This window comes from Falco biarmicus, chromosome 6 (genome assembly GCF_023638135.1).
Source record: "Falco biarmicus isolate bFalBia1 chromosome 6, bFalBia1.pri, whole genome shotgun sequence".
Taxonomy (NCBI): Eukaryota; Metazoa; Chordata; class Aves; order Falconiformes; family Falconidae; genus Falco; species Falco biarmicus.
In genome coordinates, this window is record NC_079293.1 from 52678880 (window position 1) to 52697295 (window position 18416).

The 18416-nt window shown below is 39.2% G+C and overlaps 1 protein-coding gene across 1 annotated transcript in view; it reads left to right on the forward strand.

The window, feature by feature from the left end:
• MAP3K5 (mitogen-activated protein kinase kinase kinase 5) overlaps positions 1–18416 on the forward strand; it is a 108892-nt gene that overhangs the window by 39036 nt on the left and 51440 nt on the right. The window contains exons 4-8 of the mRNA XM_056343398.1: positions 7102–7295; positions 7561–7729; positions 8690–8796; positions 12255–12425; positions 16725–16837. Coding sequence (XP_056199373.1) covers positions 7102–7295; positions 7561–7729; positions 8690–8796; positions 12255–12425; positions 16725–16837 — 754 coding nt within the window. The remainder of the gene's footprint in view (positions 1–7101; positions 7296–7560; positions 7730–8689; positions 8797–12254; positions 12426–16724; positions 16838–18416) is intronic.

Genomic DNA, 18416 nt, shown 5'->3' on the forward strand with positions numbered 1-18416 from the left:
ATTTAAAAAAAGCTGCAAAACAAGTATGTGTGTGTGTCTATATATATATCTGTCTATATATGTCTAACTGAAATGCCTTGTGTTTGCTTTTCCTGAACATTGTATCCCTGAAAGTGGTGGGGAGGAAAAAAAAAACCCAATCCATTACCAGCTGTTTTTGTTCTTTGTTCTGACTGGATTTTTGTGCTTCCTAATAAGTCCATACAATGTTGCATAGCTAGGATAAGCTGCCTGGAGCCTTTCAGGGCAGAGCAATGCAAGATAACAGGCTCATTTCCTGTTATATGTGGTTTTATAGCTATTTAGTTGGACTTTTTCCAAATGCTGCACTAATACCAAAACCATACGCTTTTACAAGGAGTAATACTTCAACAGGAGGCAGTTATGTTGATATTTGGAATCTTAAGTTTAGTTTTTGCTGTTATCTGATTTTTGAGGTTAACCAAGCAGCAGAGGCATTCTAGAAATTGCTGGTAGAGTTTCAGTCACAAGGAGATGTTGGTATAAAGGTTACAGTTCATGGCTGTAGTTTGCTTATTTTGGCTCGCCAGTTTTTATTTCATCCTAATTCTCCCCAGTTTGAATCTTACCAACTTTGAAGAAAAGCTGCAGGTCAGGTTCCAAATGGCCATTTATTCAACTTGTTAAAATTTCACTTCTTGCTGATTCTGAGGAAGTTTAATGTGCATGCATTGTACATACGGTTTGCAACCAGTTGCAGTGTTAAGTAACACCTTAACACAGTGCTTACCTTTCAGTTCAGGCTTCTTCCTTGCACCAGGTCAGAGTGACAGACAGCCTTGAGAGCTGCCTGGGGTGCAAGACTGGTACAGCTGCTGGCCTGACTGGGCAGCAATAGGAACCATTCTGCTGGGCAGCCAACTCACCAGTGTTAATGATTAAGCAACTCTTATTAGTGTTTTCCTTTTCTGACACTTGGAGGGGCCAGAGATTGTAATTTTTACAGTTTTTATACAGCCCTTCCTACCTGCCTCCTGTTTAAGGTGTAGCTTGGGAGGCAGTTTGGTGTAGCGCTTCTTCAGCAGGAGAATGGGTGACCCTGGGTGAGGCATGCCAGAGCTGTGTGCAAGCTTGGGACCTCCACATAGGTACTGCTAGAAGACTGCTGATCCCATAGGATATGTTTAGCTATTAGTCTCTTTCACTGTGGAAATAGTGGGAAATATTTTTGATACTCCTCAGCCAGCTGACAGATGACTTGGGGACAGTTTGATTTTTGGTGTCCAATTATGTAAAAATGCTATGTAGGAACCTTCAGTAAATATTTTGTTGATGATGACAACTGTGGTATTTATTGTTATTTATAATACATCACTATTTATTGTTCATTCTTACAATGTTTTTAATTCTTTGATTAATATATTTGGCATGTACTTTCCTTGGAAAAAGTTAGAACTTTTTCCCGATGTGAATATGATGAAAGGCCCATATACAATGTATGCTGAATTTTTACAAGTGTTTAAGATTTTAACAAGTGGCATGGCTGCAATAGAATGTTATTGCTGAGCATATAAAGAAAGAACATATTCCCAAAGAAAATGGAAAGTATGTAAAAGAATAGACCCAGTCTCTGTGCTTCAGTTTATTTGAGGTGTGAGGCTTACTTACGTTCCTTTTCAAATCAATAGCAAGGCTGTCATTCAGGTGAGTGGGATTTGAAGTAAACCCAAACTCAGTCTGTATTCATTAAAACGTCAGCACATGTTGATTTGCTGTGTGTTTGGGGGATGGAAGGAATAGATTTAATAACTTGGTTTAGGATTTTGCCATCTGCCACATGTAACACCAATGTGCAGTCAGAGAATTACCTCTAAGAAAAATCTCAAAGGAAGAATTGAAATAAGAGCAGATACTTCTCAAAAGAACTAGTAGGAGAAATGCAAAAAAAGCTGATCTTAATTAGAGGAGAGTCAGCAGGAAGAACAGTTCCTACTGTGACAGATACTGGCTTTTTTTATTACTTCAGCTGATTTTATTTGTTAAAAAAGAGGAAAAAGTTACACTGGATGCTGACCTGAAGCTTAGGCAAGTAGACGGGATTCTGCTAGCTTCTCCCATCCATGAGTAAACCATGGTTTTGTTTTGGCAGATTTTTGTTTTCTTTGACACTTACTGTCTTCGAAGGCAGCTTTCTTCTGTTTGTCGATATTTGACTGTTAAATGATTCCAACAGTGCTGTTTTAGTAAAGAAGAGCCTCAGGGAACTGAGAGGACTGCGCACCGTTGACACCCTGGGATTTTGCAAATTTTCTCCCTCCTTTTGAAGTAAAAGTCAAGATTAGGCAGAACTCAAATACTCATTTGTATAGCACCATGTTGTCTTAATCTGTACAGCTTTCTGTACTATGTCAGGTGTATTTGTGGGGAAGAGAATAGGATTTACCTTTTTGCATGGTATTCTTTCTAAGAAGACATGGTCTCCAAACTGAAGTCCCAAAAGGCTTCCCTTTTACAATAACAGTTCTGTGTTAGAGGGTGATATTGAAAGAAACACTGTTTTATATTCTTATTGTGATAATTAAAATATAACTGTATCCTATGCATTTTAACTATCTTTTAAATACAAATTGGTTCTATATTAATTTCTTTTCAGAAGCTGTCAAACAAGAAGGAAGTGATTAATGTTCCAGTGACCAGTAGGTCTAGCTAGGAGTAGGATAGTCTTAAATTCTGTAACTGTAGAGCTATTAAGATGATCTTACAGCTGTATTTAAACTGAAATTACACAGTACTTTGGAATTGTTTACTTTTGCACAGGAAGTGAGGAATTGGAAAAATACAAAACAATTAAAACATTTGCAAAAATGAATTACAGGTTTTGTCACTTTGTGGTAAGCATTTATGTGTGTGTGTGTACCTGGCTCCAGCCAGTACTTCTGCCTTCTGATTAGTCTGACTGATTTAATGAAATGGGCTGTGACACAGATAGTCTTTCAGAAGGTGGCCTGATGTTGCCAGGTACTGAGTGTGCTGGCCCAAAACCTTCAATGATATGTATGTTCATATCTCCTAGATATAACTAGTTCAGCTGATTTGGGAGCTCAGGCCAAGTTTACCTTATCTAATGTCCCGAGTTCTTGTGCATCAGGCTGAACCATAGTAACTACCTGTATGCACACTCATGGCCCGTCCCAGCCCCTAATGTTTTCGGTAATGCCTTTCAGTTTACAACTCGGGTGACTTGCAATCACTTTTTAACTTCCATTAGTGTAATTTGAGCTTTTGAAGCTTAAATAATGAGTGATTTATAAAGAAAGAGGTTTGGAAAATGGAAATTATAGCACCTCTTGTTGACTGAGGCATCTATTCCCACCCACTTTTGAAGCCCCTTTAGGCTACTTAAATTTTTTTAAAGGAGGTTGGTGTAACTGAGAACATTGTCATTGGATTTAAGATGTTAACTCCTTCAAAAATTGCCCATTTTTTCTTGAATGGCTTGATTCTATTACTTTCATTGTACATGGTATGGTGAGTCAGACGAATGGATCAAAGGAAGATAACAACTTTATCTTGGGTGCTCAGCAGACTTAGAATATAGAATGAAGTTAATTAGGATTAGGAAAGAATATCGGAGTTTGTGAGATCAGAGCTGGGATGGAGTGTTACTGGGCAGATTTTAATAAGATATGTGGAATATATTTAAACTTCCAAGTGGAATCATGTGCACTAAATCAATATGTAAAGAAATGTGTGAGCAGATGGGAAGTGTGTTCCAGAAGGATCACTTGATCCTTTCAGACTTAAGTTAATGGAGCTTGTATTTTGACAAAGAAGGTTGAGAAAGGAAGTAGAAGTGGCTGAGGCAGAGGTTACGTAGCCTGGGAGTGAGGAAAGAAGCAAGTCATGCACTTTGTTTTGGGGAAGAAGGTTTAGAGCTGTCTGACACTGGAGCAGCTCCGCAGCCAGTGCCCCCACAGCCAGGTCCTCTCGGGCTTCCGTCCCAATCATTGTCCAAACGCAGTCAGGGCTGGGCTCTTTGTAGTTAGAATTTGTGACGGTGACAAAGTATGTTTCTCCACAGTGGGAGACTGTAGACTTTATTACGCAAGAGCAGCCTTGCCGTCGCTGTTACCTTATCTTTCTTTCACTACCACCTTTAGTAAATAATATATAACTTTTGATTATTTTTTTCCTCTTTTGTTACCAGAGCTACTGCCTGCCTACCTTTGTCAGTTTCAGCTGTTGAATATCTAATGTACTCTTTAGCTTGGAAAGTGAGATTGAGGTCAATGTTTCTTCTATTTCTTAGCTTCACTGCATGTGGGTTTTTTTCTAGATTTTTTTTAAAGCCTATTTCCTAAGGAAATGAAACTTTTAAGAGCTGGTACTGTTTTTTCGTCCTCCACCCTCTTTTCTGTATCTGCCTGTTTGTCTGTCTGATGAATTTCAGCCAAATTTGGCTGGTTTCAGAGATGCAGAGCTCCAACAAAATCTAAATGTCTAGGTTAAGTTAACAACCAAATTAATGCCCTAGCTGAGGGAAAGCCCATTCTGTTCCCACACTACTTGCTGCTGAGTATCAAGGTGAGATTCTAGCTTGAGACAATTCCCTGAGAACCCTGGGGGCCCTCTAAGCAATTGAAAATTGATTTTATTTTCTTTTGCTTTCTTCCCATACAGTGGTTTCTCCTGTCTTTTACTGTTAGGTTCTGCGTTGTCCACTGCTTCCAAAGGCTACCGGGTCTGCATGTGTTCTGTAACACACTTTATAAAATAACCAGCTTTTTCTTCCCCTCAGGTAACTGGAAAAATGCATGCAAACTAATTCTTGTTGGCTCTCTTGTTCTACTGAAATAGATACCCGCTTCCTACAGAAGGTGCACTTGGGATCAGTTTATAAGACCTTTTGCTCAGTAGTGGACTCAGGCACTTGGCCTCTGCAGGACTAGAGTTTTCTTGCTCATAGGATTAAATACGAAGACTTCAGCACTGTCTCTGTAGGTGGCCTGACCATTATGCCAGGATAAACTTTGGGTTCTGGGGATTTCAAAAGCTGGAAAGATCCTTTTTCAGAGTTGATTTTTAATTAAGACCTGAGCTTTGGAAACACTATGCCAGAGGTCTGAGAAACCCTTCCTGCAAGCAGTCTTGAATTTATTTTTAAGGCACTGAATAAACATCAGGAAGTAAAATACTTGCCCCAGGATATCTGTAGCTACTTCACCCTTTCTCTTGGCTCTGACTTCCCAAACTTTTTCTCTTTTATTTAAAAAAGGAAAGTTTGAGAATACTCTGCCTGTGCTTAGTAGTGGCTCCTGTGCCAGGTACTGCCCACCCTGATGCTGTAATTGCTGAATCCAGTTCCAGCAAATTCATAATTTCCTCTCTGCTTTTGACTGTGGGGCTTCCTAGGTTTTAGCAGGGTCAAAGGTTCAGCCATTTACTCTTGAAACCGTGTGATCACCTTACATACTGTCATATTCTTGAGCAAAAGTGTCCATTCAATTCATTGTGAAGATGAGAAGTTTAGGTTCTAGCATCACACTCCTTAATTGCTTGTTAAAAACAGTGATACGCCTCCCAGTTTTTAAGTTTCCTTTGGAAATGCTACACATGCACGGTAAAATCTGTTCTAGCTATTCAGCTGTAATAGTTTGTAGTTGTTGGGGGAAGAAGACTAAATTCATCCTTGTGCAAGTCTGTGTTTGCAATGATCTCCAACTAAGTTCTGGGTTAGTTGAGCTCGATGGACCTCGTGTAAATGCCTGCATCAATTACTTTGAAATTTTATATAGTTTGTCTATATCCCTCAGAAGTAGGTGTGGGGTTGCCTTTATAGCAAGGTTTTACAGCTTCATGGTGTAATAGGTGTAATTAAAAAAAAAAAAAAAGAAGTTTCCTGCACTCTTCATAGCCAGTCTCTGATCAGTATACAAACATGTTTACTGACATATCTGTGCATGTACATTTATACAGACTAGAGTACCTAAATCTTTCATGTTTTTAAAATCAGTTATGCATGTTAAAATGCATGCTTTAAGCACACAACTGGTATTGTGCATTTGAAAACTGCTCAGTCACTGGTCTCTCAATGCATGGAGCTCAGCTTGCCAGGGGAGTCTCTGAAGTGATGTCCTCATTGCTTTATTGACCTCTGGGAGAAAAATATAAGCTGACCAGAAGGTAATTAACTTTGGAAGTAATTTAGGGGTACCAAAATGATGGGTCTCAAAAACTGCTTTCTTAAGGCTTTTCTTGCTGGGCAGCTGCTGACCACTTCAGTAGTGGAGTCAGCTTTAAGAGCTAAATGGCAGAAGTCTTCCTGATTTTGATGGTGTGCTGTCTCATAGTTAAGACCCTTTGGAACCACAAATATTCAGCAAGCTTTCTGTGTGCATAAATCTGTACTTGCACACATACCACAGGCACCAGACATCCTGCCTCCCTGGAAGATAAAATTATTTTTGTGTGTGTGAAGTCTCTGTCATACATTGATAGACAGAAATCAATACAGTTTAGCAATGCTAAAACAATAATAAGTGGTTATTCTGAAATATGTGTAGTTTTAAGCTCAATGGCCAAGAAGGTTTGCTACATAGCAAGGAATTTAGTTTGTCTTTGTTACGCTAAACTGTTGGAGTGGTTTTGCAGCTCATGTGAGGATTAGGTTCCTCTACAGTTTTCCTGTTGTGAGGTAGCTAGCTTGTGTTACTGTTTTCAGCATCTGTGAGCCTAACTACACTAGATTACAGAATGCTTGTTCTCTTCTGAACATCGGTCACCTTGAAAAGAGCGCACGTCAGCTTCGCTTGAGTCTGCCTGCCACTGCGGGGTGACTGGAGTGTGCCCTTGGTATTATTTTGCTGTTGAGCCAATGACTGTTGTAAGGTCAACGCAATGCTTCTAAAAAGACTTATCCTGCAGAAGCAGTTCAGAAATCTGAAAGAATACGTTTCAGGTGTATGTCATATTTGAGAGGAAAACTCAATTTATGTAATCCTTGGCTTCATAGGTAAAATCTTGGTCTTGCCGAAGCAAGCAGATCACCCTTTGACTTCTGCTGGTAGCATATGGGGTGGTTTTATGCTTAAGCTTGTCATACCATAGCTTTCCTAAGTATTGCACCTTGTTTCCCTACAGATGTGCACTGGTAACTACATATTTGTTCCTTATATGATAACTCCACATAACAAGGTGTACTGCTGTGACAGCAGTTTTATGAAGGGACTAACAGAACTGATGCAGCCCAGTTTTGAGTCACTGCTTGGGCCTATATGCTTACCTCTGGTGGATCGATTTATTCAGCTCTTGAAGGTGGCACAGGCCAGTTCAAGGTGAGTTGTCTTTTTGTACCCCTGTGTAAAATCCATATATTCCTGCTAGCAATATAAATGCCAGGCTCTTGCTTCAGGGTGATGTGATGTTTTTCCTTCTGTTGAGACAAATGGATAATTAATAATTTAGCTTGACCAAATCTCTCCATTAACACTGCATTACCGATAAATGTTCCACATACACATTGTGGGAGAGCTGCAGGGCCAGAAAAACAAGTGCAAGGGACCTGTCCCAGATTGCTGATGTGATGCTGTTCCCCTCCAGCCAGTATTTTAGGGAATCCATTCTGAACGACATCAGGAAGGCCCGTACCCTCTACACAGGCAAGGAGCTTGCTGCAGAGCTGGCAAGGATTCGACAGCGGGTGGATAATGTCGAAGTTTTGTCTGCTGACATTGTGATAAACTTGCTGCTGTCCTACAGAGACATCCAGGTATGACTCCTATGCTCTAAGATCATCTAAAACGTAGTGAATTAATGACGTTCTCAGTGAAAATTTTGGTGTATTTTGCACAGGTTTTCTAACAAACTATATGAATAATGCACACTAGTAAAAATCTGCCGTATCATCACTGATGCTTTTTACTTTATTTTGTAGTTACACTGTATATAGCGTGCCTTTACGTAGCAGAAAAGTGGTGTTATTTTGTAACAGCACCTAAAAAGTACACAACATAAAATAACTCTTTGCCATCACAGCATTACTCTGTGATGGACAGCGCATAGTGTGTCCTACTTAAAGGCTATGTTAGCATTCTGCTATTGATATGTATATGTATTCTTTGTCACCATGCTTGTGACATTTCTCATGGAAACATAACATGTTCATATGCATTTCAGCTTCCGGAATGGTGCTAGTAATCACTTACTTTGTTATACCTAATTTCAACTGTTTCTTCTTAAACATTTTAAATGGTTTGTTTTTCAATTTTATTTTGTTTGTTTTTTAAATGTCAGTGAATAAGCTACTTTGAAAACTGTGGTATTGAAAGATTCTTTTACTTTGTTTTTGTGGCTCATGCCTACTTCAGAGATTTGGGATGCCTTAATTCAGATGCAGTTAGCATTATAATGTCTGTACAATATGAACTCTGATATGTGTTCAGCCCCTGAAGCTAATTTTAATCATGAAACAGATGTACTAAAATTTTCACAGGTCCAAATTGAAGCAGTACAAGAGACCAAATTGTGTCTTTCTCTGCTAAATACTGTGCCTATTCACATTTCTGATGAGTGCCAGGCTATTTACAGTTTGAGACTGAAGAAACTGAAACTTAAAATAAACTGAAAATACTTTTTAGTATGAAATAAGAGGTGCTTAGGCCAAAGAGGACTTTATATAGGCATACTCAGTACAGCCACTTAAAACTTCGTTATTCCTTTCTTTTGGAAGGATTATGATTCCATTGTGAAACTGGTGAAAACTTTAGAAAAACTGCCTACTTTTGACTTGGCTTCCCACCACCATGTGAGGCTTCATTATGCATTTGCACTGAACAGGTAAGAATCCACCCTTCCTTGTGCTGTTGAATAGTAAATCAGAACTGCAAACTTCACAGAGGGTTGGTAATCTGGGGTGAAGTTCCCTACTGGAATCTTCATATGCAGGTCTAGGGTTGTCACTGCAGCAACTTCGGGGGCTCTGAGCTTTGTGATCAACCCTGGCTTTTTTTCTCTCGTATTGTCAAATTCTGTTCCTTTTCCTTTAGCAGGAGTGTTTGATTTGTCTTTCCTTAGGATTGCATCATTTTTCCATTCAGTACCTAAATCGGCAAATAAATACCTAGCAGTACTTTACCTCTGTAAAATACACTTCTAATATTGCTATGTAAGTGGCAGTGCTGCAGCATTTCTGATAACTTAGGCATCATCCCATCCAGGTCTGAGTTCTTGTAGCGTCAGGAGGCAGGAGGAGAACTTCCAGCAAATGTCTGTCAGAAGATTTTATTATAATAATAAGTTAACATATTCTCTCATAGCATGCATGAAATGTGCCACATGGAGCAACATGCACTACTTTCTTCAGTTAAATGAGAGCCAAGCCTAGATTTTTCTTCTAGGATACTAGCAATTGGGCAAGGCACTGAAGGGGGAGTTTTTCAGAGGAAATTAGAGGTTTTCTGCTCCCTCACTGTTACCACGATGAACATTTTTCTATTGACATTTAGAGGAGTAGACCAGGTTTCAGCAGGCATTGAAATTCTCAAATGAAGGAAATATCTACAGATCTTTCTGCTTCTCACAGATTTGAGTATTGTAATTCAGGTTTGCTGACGATGCTCGAAACTGCCTATCATGTCAAAGTGATGTCAAAATATGTCACAAGTAACTAGCTGAAAAAATAAACTTGTTTTTGAAAGAAAAAAAACCAACAAAACAAGAATAAAACCCCCAGCTATCAGGCATTGTTCTGTCTGAATAAAATGTCTAGATACTTTCTTGTTCCTTTATACCAGGTATATGAAGGTTAAAAATATTGTGCCTTTTTCCTTCCTCCTTTGCCATAAATGTGTGGGCTTTGCAGATTAAATAATGCAGCATGGATGTGCTACTTCTACATAGCCTTCACAAAGGTCACTTGAAGGTTTAACAAGTGATAATTTTCTAGAACAAGGTCACCTTTGAAAGCAGGACTTGACTAGTTCACTGGCGCACTAAAATCCTGCAAAACTGCAGTACCATCTTTTCAGGCAGATCCCTGTACTTCATGGGTTCTGTTGGCACTTCTTGCAGACTGAAAGGTCTGTCTTCACAGTTGTGACTGTAAGATGTAGCCTTTGAAGGTATCTGTCATACAAAAGGTCTACACAGTACCTCTGAAGGAGTTCACATCAGATTTGCCTCTCGCTTCTTTCTCCAGATTGTACATTCAACTGGAATCCATGACAGCCATGAAAATGTTCATGCTTTGGTGTATGGCAAGAAGGAGTTGCTTGGGCTGGCTGTAGCTTTCTCCTTATTGGGAATACAGAGGATATTTCCTGAGCTAAGGCAGGTCCGGATCTGCACATCCGAATGTTTGCTATGGAAGAAGCTGTCTCTCTTGCTTCTAATCCAGGTCATTAGTACGGAAGCATGGAGCAGCTCAATTAGTCAGGATTAGTCTGACCTAAATCAAGAAAGTGTGTGAGGGCACTGATGGAAGAGTAAGCAGAAAGAAAAGTAGGGATGTCTGTCTCTGGAGACCACTGAAGCGTAAATGGCTCATATTACAGAACACTGTTGTGCCTTACTGGTTTTGTTCTCATTAGGTTCAGCTAGCTATTGGTTTGATCTGGATTAGTGATAGTCAAAACAAGATGTGGAAGTGTTATCCACCCGAAAGTCCATTCTGAAAATTGCCCTTCTCTAATGGAGGTCAGCCAAAAAATCCATAAAGAAGCTGCCTTGTTGTTTTACTTTGAGTGGTCAGTATGAGAAAACAACAGGAAGCCAACCTTCATCAGCTGGGCAAGTGATCACTTGGCAGGGGAGCTTAAATAACGCAGATGTGAAGGAGACTTGCTTGGCCAGGAGCACTGGGTTTTTCTGCCTGGGGCCTGGGATTGGGAGCACTTATCCATCTCAAATGAGTACACCAGGCTTGCTGTGCTGCTCTAGAAGTACTTGGGGAGCCTCCTGCAGCATTGTAGTCTGAGGGAACTTTCCCTAATCTGTTAGAAATTGACTGGTCTGAAGGTTGGGAAGAGACAGCAATGGGTTTCATTTATCTTTCTCATCAGGGTGAGACATCAGTAGAGGTTGGCCCAGCATGTAGACTTGCACACTGGTTTTTTTTGCTCAGGGGAGCAGTTTATACTGTCTACTCAAGCAAGTGCTTTTGCTGTTTTCATAATTATTTTTGTTATGTTGTAAGTACTCATTTGTCCTCTGTTACCCATTCTGCTTTGATTTAAACCTTTTCTTCCACATCACTCCCTTCTGGAGCTACGTACGTGAGCCCAGAGCTCATGAGTTTAGGTATCACTTCAAGTACACATGCTCTGATCTCTCAGGTTTGACGTTGATGCTGCCTGTGCAGACGTATCAAAATGTTGATACGTTCTTGTAGAGGAGGAAGAAAAAAATCTGTTACTGAACATCTGATCAGGTAGTATCTCCTTTAAGATGGTTGTGGGTTTTGATGGGGTTTTTTTTCTCTCTGAGGTAGCTTTGTCTTGCAGGCTTCTTCAATGCAAAGCCTGCAAGGCAGATACAAAACCGCTTTTATATTTTGCCCCCAGTTCAAGTTTTAGCCACTCAAATATTACATGCAATTTCTCCAAAAGAATACAGTATCTCCCTAAACCACCAAAGAATTTTTTTTTTTGCTGAGTGTGGGGTAATTTGCTTATTCAGTACACAAATACGTAAAAAATTCTGAACTCTTGATACTGAATGATATATGTATCCAAACTGAGTCACCAGGAAATGTCTAATGCTTGCAATTAATGTGGTTTATTCATCTGAAGTACTTTTGTTAATATTGCCTTACTAGCTTCACTTCTTAACCTTCCTCATCATAGGAATTCAATCAAGTTTATGCTTTTTGATTTTTTGCTTCACGTTCAAAATGTAAAAAAAAAAATAAATCACAAACCCAAGATGGAATCTTCTCCTTTAAAGCATGATTTTCTCTGAAAGAAATATTAAGATATGAAAGCAAGGTTCATCTTTCTGTTTTGTAAGAAAGTAACACATGATCTTTTAAAGAATTGCTCTTGAGGCTCTTGTTGCTGTTGACAGTGTTTTGCCTCTACCTGATGCTTCATGAGAGTGAGATGATGTGTTTGGGTGCTTTTTTAAAGGTGTCCCATGATATTAAGGAAAAAAACCAAAAAGGGAAGGGAGAGGGGGAAGTGTGTGTCTAGAAGCACATTTTACATGGATGAAGTCATATGTATTCAAACATGGCCATGTAAAAAGTATTTCTTGTTAACTTTATTGGGTTTTTGATCAAAATGTTTATGTTTTAATAGGCGAAATCTGCCTGGAGACAGACAGAAAGCTCTAGAAATTATGATTCCCCTAGTAGAACAGGAAGACCAAGTAGCTTCAGATATGTACTGCCTGGTTGGTCGAATTTACAAGGACATGTTTTTGGAATCGGGGTTCACAGATACAGAAAGCAGGGACAAAGGGACGTTCTGGTGAGTACTGTTTTCTTGGCTGATGTCCTTTTTTAGCTTTGGGAAAATAGTCCTTAAACAAGAATATATTTCAACTGTTTTTCGTTACAAATATTTGGCATCCTTAAGGGAAACTGAATTTTCTAATCTTTGCTTATTTGTTAAGAATGAGAGATTTATGTTGTTCACAGATCTGGTTCCACAAAGTTCTTGAAGTGGCTCAGAGACCTGGAAACTTTGGTAGCTCTCATCAGAGTGTATTTTCTTCCTTTTTCCCAAATGGGAAGTCTGTTTATTATTCTTAGGAATTATATTTTTCTTGGGAATCTGGGCTAGACAGTAATCAGCTGTGAATCAATTGGTATATCTGCAATCTGATAGATACTATCTAGCTAGGCTTAAAGGTGCTGACGTTTAACTCTGCACTGATGCTTAGAATGTGGGGGGTTTGGGGTTTTTGCGGGGGGGTTCCATGCTCACAAGCAATATGACTGTTTCAAACTCATGCTGGCATCATCACCATATAGTATATGCATATTACAGTGGACTACGGTACCATTGGTAGTCAAAGAAGCACACAATAGGCTAAACAAACTCTTATGTTAATTTTAGAGGCAAGTATAGGGGGGGTTTTTTGCTTTTAAAGTGCACTAAAATTTCATCATGTGGAACAGGTTAAAAAATGGAGGCACTGGACACCATCCTATGCTTCTGTCAGGATGAGCAGCTTTTCTCTAGTATGATCCAGATGAGGATACAGACAAATTGTGTTTATGTATCCTACACATCATGTCCTGATTCTGGTCTTGTGCTCATCAGCTGCTTGTTTTCTTCTCCCTTCATCATTTATCACTTGTTTTCAGTAAACTTCAGATTATAACTGTCTTTGGTAAAAGATAAGATAAAATTGTTTACCATTTATGGCCTCCAAATACAAATACAGTTTATAATTGCTGATCATGCTTTACTGTTTTGCAGTGCTTACTGGATTTTTTTAAAGATGTTGAAATAACATGAATGCAGCATATTGTCACCCCACCCCACCCCCCTTCATATTTTTGGATTACAGAAAATATTTATTTTCTCTAAGGCAAAGCCCATGACAAACTTTCAAGTTTCTGTTTTGAAAGAAATATTTTGCTGATGTCATTAACTAATATAAAAAGAAAACTAGTTCCGTGTACAAATACTAGGCATTATCACAGGCTTAATAGAATAAATAGAAATTACTTTTGCTGTTGTGCGTCTTGCTTTCTCCTCATTCATATTGCCTTATGAACAGATAAACTTTGAGACTTTCAAATGTAATTGAACTAAGAACAATCATATATATAATAGTGGTAATTACTTCTAGGATATTTCATGTAGCCATTTTAACACACATAATAGATGCATCTTAGCAGTCAAGATATTCATACATTTAATGAGGGGAAGCGATTGCAGTCAGGCATACCAGTTTGGGAAAGAACAGCAGGCTGGCAGCTGCTGCAGCAGGGTAGGATGCTGACGGGCCAGCCCCTAAATAATCCCTGAAGTCTCTGGCAGGTAAAATCCAACACAGCCTGCTCCATGCGCTGGCTGCTGTCGAAGAAGGTGATCTCTGTTGAGTCAAGCTGGAGTTTGGCCAGAAGCTGTACCAAGTGGGCCAGTTGCTTTTGGTTTGTACTTCATGCTGGATGTTGATTTGAATTCTGGTGTAAATCATAGAGCAGGCTTGATGTGGCTGAAGGGTTAACTCATAACTCAGTGGAAGGCTCTTGGGAAGGAGTAGACCTCCTCTAGTTCTGCAGCAGGCCACAACAGGGCAAGACGTGTGCAGGAATGATGTCTCTGTCATAGTGTTTTGCAACAAGTGACGTCAAGGTACTTCAGTTTATTTAAAAAAAAAAAAAAGAGAAAGGAAAAAAAAAAGAAAAAGGTAGGCAGTGTGCTTTCCTGATAATTGAAAAGCAGAATAAAAGACATCTTTCAAATAAATATGAGAGAAAAGATGAAAGATTAATTAACTGTCAGTTTCTTGTTGCATACTGACAGTATAAATCACACTTACCAAAGCTATCAAGTCTTTATTCAAAACTTCTCACTGCTACCTCCCTAATTCAGTGTCTGCACTGCAACGTTTTCCCAAGTGTCAGCTTTCAATTTCTTAATGGCATTTATAATTGCATCAGCTAAGCCAACTCTACTTTATAGGCAGACTTTTAAACCTTACGGTCTTTCTGCAATACTGCATGGGTTCCTGCAGTGATATTTGGGGCATGACGATGTACAGCATTCGCACCAGTTGAATGTAAATCAGTTTAGTCAACAGATGTGACCTTTGAATTGTTTAAGAAACTGTGAATATTTTTGTTTGTTCAAAATTAATTATTACAGGGTTTGTAGATTTTTACTCTCCAGGCTATATGTATGTAAGGCAGGGTTAAGAATGTCATCACAGGACTGCACCAAATATAAAATCATGGTTTTGGTTGTAATGATTTAGGAGAGGTAAATAGGACTACAGAGGTCCAAGATACCCGTATTTCGTGGTGTGAGTAGCACATAAAGATGGCTAGAAAAATGAATTTCTGCTGTGTGAATATTTGTCCAAGAACTAGAGAAATTTTGATAGTCATGCCAGAAATTAGGCATTTTGGGGCAAAACAAAAAAGTCAAAGTACAGAGTCTTTTCTATTGGAACAAAAATACTTATAGTCAAGGTTTTTTCCTCTTCTGTCAATCTTTCCCCTCTCCTTTTCCTGATATTGCATGAGAATTACAGCATGAAAGATCTCTAGGGCAAAAAAGTGAGTCCAGTTCCCAACATCGCTCTATCTCCAAACAGATTATTTCAGCCAACCGGTCTGTTCTAGCTATGTGTGCTTAGAATCAATGATAGTGTCATCCTGTTTGGCTGGTGGGTTTTTATGGGGTTTGTTGTTGTTGTGTGAGGTTTTTTGTTGTCTTTTTTTTAAATGAGCAAACATTTTTTTAGAATTAGTTGAGTTTTCTTTGCTCATTATGCTTTTTTTTAGAGGACTAGACTCTTGTCTAATGATCAGATTCTTTGGAGGTGGGCGGCTCCACCCAGTATGGAAAGAATATATATGTAGCAGATTGAAGAGGAGATTGTCTTGCAGTTTTGGAAAGCAGAGCTTATGTTAAAGGATGCACAGTCCTGAATCATTACAGCAGGAAAAACAACAAAGAAATAAATTAAAACCAGCCCATATTTTTGGCTCGGTGGGATCAAAATGCCTTAGTTTTTGTAACATGTCAAAGCATGGTTTAGAAGCCAAATTCTTAGGGTTGGCATAGATTATTTATCTTTCCTTCTTTATATATTAATGTCACAACCTGATTAATATTTTTTTTATATTACCCATTTATTTGAATTTTTCTCATTCTTTTTTAAAAGTAACTTAAGCTCCATTGCTCTTACTGTGGCAGAGTTGCGTTGACTGAATCATTTGTGCTCCTTAAATCACACATGATAGTCTTGGTTGCCCCCTCCTTACAGAGGGAGGTGTGTCTGTGTACATATATATATCTGCAACCAAACATTCTTGTCCTGTAGAACAAGTTTAAAGCACTGTAGATCTGCTGTCTCTGTTGTCACCTCAACTTGAATTGCTAGTGTGAGGATAGCTGTGTTTGTGTGAGCATCATTCGATGACTTTTAAGACAAGATATAGGCTGGGTGAATATCACTGCCATTCCTCTTGCTCACTCATTTCCTCTTGAGAATAAAATCTGGTATAGTCCTTTTTTATGTGAATAGACTCATAAGGACAATGTCAGTGAGACACCCAGTAAAGAATAAAATTTGGAGTAGCCGAAATAGTGGCTAAATGTGAAGTATGTTTTTGTATCACTTGCTTGTGTGCTTAGGCATTTTGGTATGTTTGTGTGTTGCTGTAGCAGATCCACAACAGAATCTAAGGTTTCAAGTCAGTGAAAATTCACATATCTAAGAGTAAATTCATGAGGTTATTAATAAATATAACTGTGAAAGAGGCCTCTTACAAGCTGATTGTATTACTTGTTTTTCTTTAATCTCAAAGAAAACTGGAAATCTAGTAAGATACTTCACTGGGATGGATGAGTAGGGTCTGTGCTTGTTGTGTAAGGGGAAAGGAAACAGGAGGAGGATGTATAAATAGCGGACTCCTAAAAATAACCACAGAGCATGTGTGGAAAACAGTAAAATATTTTTGCTTCCATGGATTCTTGCTGTGTAAACAGAAGATAAGCACTTAAAGTAACCTAAAAGTGTAATTATGTCCCTATTAGATTGAATTATTTAGAAAGTAAACTTGTATGTTTGTTTTTTTCTAGGTTCAAGAAGGCATTTGAGTCAGAGCCAACGTTACAGTCAGGAATTAATTATGCAGTACTCCTCCTGGCAGCTGGACATTGCTTTGATACTTCTTTTGAGCTACGGAAAGTTGGTAATTATAGCTTGCAAATTCACGATGAAATCACATTCTAGTGAAAGTATGACACCACCCACTATATTAGGGGGAAAATCTGGTGGTTGTACGTGAATGCTTTGATAGTGAGCATGTGAATGTTTAAGTGGGTCTCCTGCACCGCCACTGATCCTACCTGGCTGCAGGTGAGCACTGTGATGAAGACCTGCTTCCAGTTTCAGGGTCTTAACTGGTTACCAGAGCTTAATGAAAACTGACAGCCCTTCTTTGCAATGGCATAATTTGTGTGAAACAAGAGCACCTGAAGGGTGAATCCAGTTCCAGTTGGCATTCCTTAAAACAACTAACCAAACAAAACCCCCTGTAAAACTGTATGGAATATGGACAAAAAGTCCGTCCTAAGAGTGAGGAAAATGTGCTTGACTTGAGCTTGGGGTGGGCTGAGAGAAGTATGTTTCTTTTGTGATGTTTTCGTTGAGGTTTCCTGAATGTCTGTATTCATAGAATCATAGAATCAGAGTGTTTTACATTGGGAAGGACCTTTTAAAGAACATCTAGTCCAACAGCCCTGCTGTGGGCTGGGACATCTTTCACGAGATCAGGTTACTCAGCCTGACCTTGAGCACTTCCAGTGATGGGACATTCACAGTTTCCCAGGGCAACCTGGTCCAATTTCTCACCACCCTCGATGTAAAAAAAACATGTCTTGTTTAAGAAAGAATTATTAAGGTGTCCAATTTGTTTGGGATTTTGGTGGATTTGAGGAGAGTGCAAAGTCAAGACTAGTCAGTAATATTTTGGAAGGTATGGGAGAAAGCACTGAACGTTGTAATATGTGGTAACATATCCTTTGCAACTGGCATTCTTCTCCATGAATTCATATAATTCTTGACTTACTGTAAAGTCTTTTTTGTCCTTCTGTCTCCTGAGGAGGTTGTCCAGTGGGATGGAAACAATGTTCTTCACAGAACATATCTGCAGTCAGTCACTGTTGTAGTTCAGATGTTAGGTGTGCACTGTATGCCTGGAAGTAGATTTCTAGATAGAGAAGTTTTTTGAGTGTGAAAATGAGAGTGAGATGGATACTTTCAGGTAGATAATAGAAGTGAAACTGAAATTTTCTGGTGTGAATGAAGGTATTGGTTTGGATGCGATAGGCTGCATAGAGTTGCCCCGACTGCTGTGTTTGCACTTCTGTGAGTGCTTGAGATCTTGTTTTTTTGGGTCAGATAAATACTTTCATCTCTTGCACTGGAATTTGAAGTCTTGTGCCTTAAGGTCTCCCTTAAGCCTTCATTTCTCAAGGCTGAACAAACCCAGTTCTTTCAGCCTTTCCTCATATGGCCGGCTTCCCAGTCCTTTCGTGATCTTTGTGATCTTCTTCTGCACCCTCTCCAGCCTGTCCACATCTCTTTTTGTATAGTGGGGACCAAAAGTGAACACAGTATTCCAGGTGTGGTCTGACAAGTGCTAAGTAGAGTGGGATAACGACTTCTTTATTTCTGCTGGTGATGCCCTTGTTGATGCAACCCAGCATCCTGTTGGCTTGCTCTCCTGCCACAGCAGCTTGCTATGCACTCATATCGAGCTTGTCCAC